The 7,152-nt window shown below is 47.3% G+C and overlaps 1 protein-coding gene across 2 annotated transcripts in view; it reads left to right on the top strand.

The window, feature by feature from the left end:
• Positions 1–847: 847 nt before the first annotated feature.
• The window catches only part of LOC105471539 (cell cycle associated protein 1), a 50,142-nt gene continuing 43,837 nt past the window's right edge, over positions 848–7,152 (top strand). Inside the window, exons 1-2 of one of the 2 annotated variants that reach the window (XM_011724053.3) lie at positions 848–986; positions 1,536–1,751. In XM_011724053.3, coding sequence (XP_011722355.1) covers positions 1,536–1,751 — 216 coding nt within the window. In that variant the 5' untranslated portion in view covers positions 848–986. Of the gene's footprint in view, positions 987–1,535; positions 1,752–2,533; positions 2,783–7,152 lie in introns of those variants that run through there. The other variant, XM_024789611.2, reaches the window with a different exon arrangement.

Below are 7,152 nucleotides of genomic sequence, written 5' to 3'. Positions count from 1 at the left end.
TTCATTTTATTTCCTTCCAGAACTTGGTTTCTTGTTTCTCTGCTCACTGTCCACACCCATTCGACTCCAAGGCTGGAATAATTCTCTTGGAAAAAAAAAAGTAATCGTTTTCTTTGTATTTCATTGAACATTCCCTTTACAGTGTTAGGTAAACCTGAAACAAAAGGAAACAAAAGTCTAATAATTCGTAATACTCAGGCCTACTGGATAGATAACATCATAGGGTAGCTGAAGACTCTGAGGCCAGAGCTTTAGGATTTAAAAAGCCACCAACCATGACCGTGTCCAACACGTTCTACAGAGAACTCCTAGGTTACTGGGTGATTGTTTGGTGGGGAAGCGGCGAGTTGTCTTGTTTTCAAAAGACGTTATGGGGTATGGAGTTTGCTCGCTCTGCATACAGAAGGAATTCTAGAAGCCAGGATTGCACCACCCACCCCACGCACCCCTTACTTGCAGAAACCTTTGCCCCCCAACCCCCACCCCCACCAAATAAGGGCTCTTCAAGGGGCAGTTGCCAGCTCCAGACCCAGCTGCTTGACACCTATTGTCCCCGCTTGGGCGTCAAACGATTTCGCCTGAAGGACCCTAGCGTTGATTGCTCTCAAAACTCAAGGCGCCTTTCCCTCGGCCTTGGCGGGGCCATCCCCACCTGCGTCCAGGAGGCGCCCCACAGCGCAGGGACCAGGGGACAGCAGAGAGGCTAGCAGGCTGCCTCTTCCAGGCAGGCGTTCGCGCCGGGCAGCCCGAGCGGCCGCGAAGGCCCCCGCTCTCCGCTTCTCCCGCCCCCCGCGCCCCAGAGGGCTGCTGGCTGGCTAAGTTCCTCCCGCTCCCGGCTCTCGCCTCACTAGGAGCGGCTCTCGGTGAAGCGGGACAGGGCGAAGCGGCTTGCGCCCACGGAGCGCGCGACACTGCCCGGAAGGCACTGCCACCCTTGCCCCCTCAGCTGCCCACTCGTGATCTCCAGCGGCCTCCGCGCGCGCACGGTGAGCGCCACCCGGGACCGAGCCGCTGCAGGGGAAGAGGGCCGCTGCGCCCGAGTGTCCTTTATCTCCGGACCTGCTGGAGCTTCCGAGGGGCTTGCCCCCAAGTCCCCCCACCCCACCCCGGCCATTTCCCATGCCCTTCTCTGCCCCCAAGACCCGGCCTCTCTCTTTCCTCCCTTCCCTGGAAGCCGGCGAAAGCCGGCCCTCCCAGCTGGGGACCGTTGCACTGGCCGTTGGCGGCCGGCGCGGCGATGCCCCGCCCCCGGCGCGAGCCTCGGAACCCCGGGGCTGGTAGGCCGAGCCGGCGGCTCCGCGGGGGAGGGGCGGGTCGGGGGGCGGTGCGAGGCCCGGCCGGGCGCCCCGCTGGCGGGTCGCGCGCGCGCCCGCGCACTCTTCCTGCCCTCGAGGCGCGCCGCGCCCCCTCCCCCACCCGTTCGCGTAGGCTCCCGCCCGCTGCGCGTTTTGTCCCGCGTCTCGCCCCGTCCGTCTCCTGACTCGCCGCTCTTGTCCTTCCTCCCGCTTTTTCTTCTCTCCCCTCGCGGTCTGAAGATGCCCTCGGCCACCAGCCACAGCGGGAGCGGCAGCAAGTCGTCCGGACCGCCTCCGCCGTCGGGTTCCTCCGGGAGTGAGGCTGCCGCAGGAGCCGGGGCCGCCGCGCCGGCTTCTCAGCACCCCGCAACCGGCACCGGCGCTGTCCAGACCGAGGCCATGAAGCAGATTCTCGGGGTGATCGACAAGAAACTTCGGAACCTGGAGAAGAAAAAGGTGCCAGGAGTTGGCGGGGAAGGGAGGGGTGGCTGCGGCCGGGCTCTGCGCCCGCTCCGACCCTGGTCGCTGGAGTCTGCGCTTCTTTCCGTCTCGGGCGCGTTACTAGGTCCCCTCCTCCCACCCCCTGGTCCCCACGTCCCGTCTCCACGTTCAGCGGGAGCTTCGTGCCCAGAAAACGGGCTCCTGGAGGAGGCACTTGTCAGCTGACTCGGACGCGGCACTGTCCCCCAGGCCTCTTCATTACTCTTCCGCTGTGGGTCTGGCTTTTGGCCTTTGGGAGTGGGACATGTGAGGGTGGGGGCCTGTCGTCAGGACATCACTGTATGATGCCCTTCTCTCCGTCTCCGAGACCCGATTTCTCTGACGAGGGCCCAAAATGAAGAGGTCTCTGCGCGGGGGGCTCCGGGCTCAACCAAGCGCCTCGTGGAGTTGGGGCGGCCTGTGTCCTGTAGCCTTGCGGTCTGTCCGCTCGGTTACCATGCATTTGAGACCTGTCGAGCGTCCCCTTTTCTTCCGTGGGAGAGAAGTGTGTTTAGAATCTTAAGGCAGAACTGCCTTTCCGGCAGGCCCATTTTGAATGGATCTTCGATTTGCTACCCCCGCCCCCATGCGATGGGCTCCCCTGCGTTTCCCTCTTTGTTTCAATTGTTTAGGTGTCCCCCCGAGCCTCACGCTCAGCTCAGTCGCGAGATGATTTTCTGCAGCGACTTTTTGTTCCTAGGGGACTCTGAAGGGGCGGGGGACTGCCAGGATTTAGATTCGTTGGGGGCTGGGTCCTGGGGAGACTGGAGAGGATGGCTGGGACTCGGGGCACATGGAGAGAGCGTCTAACATGGCGGCGGCTGCGGGGAGAGGGAAGCGCTTTACTGGAGCTGCATTGTGAGCACAAAGCGAAAGCAGAGGGGGAGGGCAGAGACCAGGCAGCCGCCCGGACTGGCCTCCTTAGGCCCCCCTCTAAAAAGAAAAATCGAGCCACACCCACGATTTTTTGGATTCAATATTTAGTCCTTGTAGATCACACTACTGAGGTATATCTTCATCTGCAAGTCAGCCTTTTGTTTTATGCTTTCATCGCAGGACAGTGTAAACTCTGTTTAGAGGGGCGTGTGTATGTATGTAGAGAAAAGGTCTGGGCAGAGTGAATAATTAAAATGAGTAAGATCAGAGGTGGAAGGGGAGAAACAAATTAGTCGTTTGTGAAAACGAGGTAATTACGTCTGTGACTATCATGTTAACTTGAATTTTACCTTGTAAAGTAAAATGAAAGTTTGATAACTTCTACTGTCTGCCTCTAGGAAAACATTTTTATAACATCTTGAATTTCCAGGAAATCATTTTGCAGTGTTTATGTAGCCAGATACCTAATAGCGTTACTTAGGTGCTGATATAGTAACTGGCTAAAACTTGGGCTGTGGGAAATAAGTTGAAGAAAACTGGCGATGTTTAGGTCTTATTAGTTTTACTTATTTACTGATATATTTTACATTTTGGGAGAGTTTTAAAACATTTAGATTTGATACTTCCTGTCTCCTCTTCAGTATTAAAGGTTGGGAGTTTTACTTGAATTTCATGGACTTTATTTGAAATTGAGAGATGTTCTAATCTTGGGATTTCTATCTTTTTTTTCCAATCATTTATTTTGATAAATGTGTGTTTTGTTATAGGTATTTGGAATAGTAGATGTAGTTACATTAACAAAGTAACAAAAGTATTTTTTTTCACTGTAAGCTGTGAGGTAACTACATTCAAATGTTGAGTGGAATAAGCATGCCCAAGGCCAGTATCTTCTGAGTCTGACACATGATTTAGTTTATCCTGTTGAAATTGAGACTAACTTGGGTATCTTCTTAAATTTTTTTTTTTTTGAGACGGAATTTCGATCTTTTTGCCCAGGCTGGAGTGCAATGGCGCAATCTCAGTTCACTGCAACCTCTGCCTCCCGGGTTCAAGTGATTCTCCTCCCTCAGCCTCCCAAGTAGCTGGGAGTACAGATGCCTGCCACCATGCCCAGCTAATTTTTTGTATTTTTAGTAGAGACAGGGTTTAACCCTGTTGGCCAGGATTGTCTCGATCTCTTGACCTCATGATCCGTCTTCCTTGGTTTCCCAAAGTGCTGGGATTACAGGTGTGAGCCCCTGTGCCCGGCCTCTTTTTAAAATTTTAATGCAGTAAGCAAGCCTACTGATCTGGCTGCTACTTGAATTTTTGATTCTTCAGAAGTTCTTTGAAATATTTTCTTCTAGGATAGTAATCTGAATGTAAATATTAATTATGAACATTAATAATGTATTAATACTAATTATGAACATTAATGATTAGTGATATAAAGTGTAGAGACATTAATGACTGAAAGATAACTCCTCAAAGAAGTTAATATAAAGGTAGGTGCTGACTGGCAGCCAATCTAGTTGTGAGGTGGCTTTTAGAATCGTGTTCACGTACTTCTGAAAAAAAAATATAAATCTAGTTTATAAGCCCCTCCTGAGGACTTGAACCGTGACTGGTCATTAAATGTGTATAGGTGCATGTGAATTACTATACTCTGTCATACCCTACCCTCAAGTTTTTTTTATTTTTTGAGATGAATCTCGCTCTGTTGCACAGGCTGGAGTGCAGTGGGACGATCTCGGCTTCCTGCAACCTCCACCTCCCGGGTTCAAGTGATCTTGCCTCAGCCTTCTAAGTAGCTGTGATTACAAGTGTGCACCACCACCCCAGGCAATTTTTTTTCCTTTGAGAAGTCTCGCTCTTGTCCCCCAGTCTGGAGTGCTACGGCTTGATCTGGGCTCACTACAACCTCCGCCTCCCAGGTTCAAGTGATTCTCCTGCTCGGCCCCCCCAAGTAGCTAGGGTTACAGGCGCCTGCCACTACTCCCAGCTAATTTTTGTATTTTTAATAGAGACAGGTTTTACCTTGTTGGCCAGGTTGGTCTAGAACTCCTGACCTCAGGTGATCCACCCGCCTCGGCCTCCCAAAGTGCTGGGATTACAGGCGTGACCCACCGCGTGCAGTCAGATTTTTTGTATTTTTAGTAGAGACGGCGTTTCACCACGTTGGCTAGGCTGATCTCGAACTCCTGACCTCAAGTGATCCACCCGTGTCCACCTTCCAAAGTGCTGGGATTACAGGTGTGAGCCACCATGCCCGGCCTCCCCTCAAGTTATAAAGGAGAAAATAATGTAATTATTACATAATTAACTAGGCTAATCCATACTGAAAGATTGCCATGTTAATAATGGAGATTTAGCAAACTGCACAGAGTAACTTTTTTTTCCTGTTGTCTCAGTGTTTTAAGTGGTAGATAGCAGTAAAAAGGTCCTAAGTTACAGTTAAGTCTTGAGACTTTTCTGTAAGCCACAGATGGAACTGTACCCACGTAAGTAGTTAAGTTGGCAGTATTGATGTTGACTTAATTGCTATTAAAACTATATATTTTGCCTTTTGAAAAACTCAGGGCATTTGGATTTTCCCTAAATTTAAGCACATCTGGTTTTTAGTTTAAATCCTTTTTATATTTAGATGATTTACTTGTGAGAAGACTTAACTGTTTTTAACTATAAGTGAGCATTTCTAATGCACTAAAATAGGATTGCTTTACAAATCAGTTTTGAATTCCTCTTTAGAAACCCTTGTGGAGTAAAGTGAGGTACTGTTTACAATTGGATTTGTTTTGACTTCAATCCATTTAGCAACTTACATTTGAGCTATATTTCAATCTTGACCTATTATCGGAGCCTTCTGGACCAAAATGCTTTTTTTATGGATTTTAAAATCACGTATCCTGGCAGAAATGACTATGGATATGTAGTATTGCTTAAATTAAAACAGATAATTGAAATAATTTTACTGTATTTTAAAAAACAAAGTTGTTTATTTTCTAATAATTTGAGCCATTAAAGAAAAAGCTAAGCATCTGCTCAATGAGAATGCATGCTTAACGTTGATGAAATATGATCCTATTATGTAATGCAACAAAAAGGCTTGGTAGGTTTTTAAATTCAGGCTTACAAAGAGTACATGAGGGCTGGGTGCGATGGCTCACACCTGTAATCTCAGCACTTTGGGAGGCCGAGGTGGGTGGATCACCTGAGGTCGGGAGTTGAATACCAGCCTGACCAACATGGAAGAAACCCTGTCTCTACTAAAAATACAAAATTAGCCGAGCGTGGTGGCACATGCCTGTATTCCCAGTTACTCGGGAGGCTGAGGCAGGAGAATCGCTTGAACCCAGGAGGCGGAGGTTGCGGTAAGCTGAGATGGCGCCTTTGCACTCCAGCCTGGGCCATAAGAGCGAAACTCCATCTCAAGAAAAAAAAAAAAAAGAGCACATGAATGTTTATCAAAGAGAAGAAATACAGCTCTGTTAAAGAGAATCAAGTGTAAAACTCCATTTGCAAATCTTACAGGTAGTATTGAATTGAGTGATTAACTGCCTAGTTTTCTTTATCAGTTCATTGGTGCTGAACTGGGCCCTAGGCTATGCAAGATATTTCAAAACTAAGTCTTAATTTTAACTGAAGAGAGACCTCATTTGATTTTATTAGATGTAATCACTTGTGATATGGAATAAAGGATGTTTTAATAGATGACATTTAAAATTGTTATATTCTTTGTGAATATAATAGGTTTAGATTCTAGTGACTTTGGTAGGTGAAAGATTAACTAATGTTCACTTGCGTAAAATGCTAAAATAGCCTGACAGCTTTTTAACCAGTATGTGACCAAAACTGATAGCCAGAAGTGTAATGTTTTTTATACTTCTTCCTGAAGGCTTTCTGCACTTCATTTTTACAGTTAGTAGTATTTAAAAAGAATGCTGTTGTTGTGAGGGTAACATTTCTTTCTAGAATGTTGCAGTGTGTCTGTGCTTAGAATTTTTGCTGCAGCTGTTGTGCAGAACTTAGGTGTTCAATATTTTAAAATAAAAACATTCTTAACTATTTTATAAGTAAAATCTTTCCTTGAGGCTATTACCTGAAGCCTTCTTTGACATTTAAGATCTCTTGATGTGTTTGCTTCTCCATGGGTTGCAAGAACTATCCTTCTGCAATGCAGAGGGCAAGATTATTTTGCATTCAGCTTGTCACAGAAAAAAGCTGTAATGCTTAATTTGTTTCCGTTTGCTTGACTGTGTGTTTTTATGTGTAGCACTGGGAAGTATTTAAAAAGGTAAAGCTGTGAATTCCCCCAAGTGATAATGGGTATCTTTTTCTAGGTTGAGAGTAGAAGCGTATTACATTGAGAATGTATTGTTTTAACCTGGCCAAATTTGTTTAGGATACTACCCATGTGGCAAATATTTGAATGAGAATATATTTTGTGTGACTTACAGATTAAGCATACAATTTGCCAAAATTTTATGTAATTAATTTCCTAGTTTACATTTAGGGCTAGATG

Source organism: Macaca nemestrina, chromosome 12 (genome assembly GCF_043159975.1).
Source record: "Macaca nemestrina isolate mMacNem1 chromosome 12, mMacNem.hap1, whole genome shotgun sequence".
Lineage (NCBI taxonomy): Eukaryota > Metazoa > Chordata > Mammalia > Primates > Cercopithecidae > Macaca > Macaca nemestrina.
This window is presented reverse-complemented; position numbering and strand designations above follow the sequence as displayed.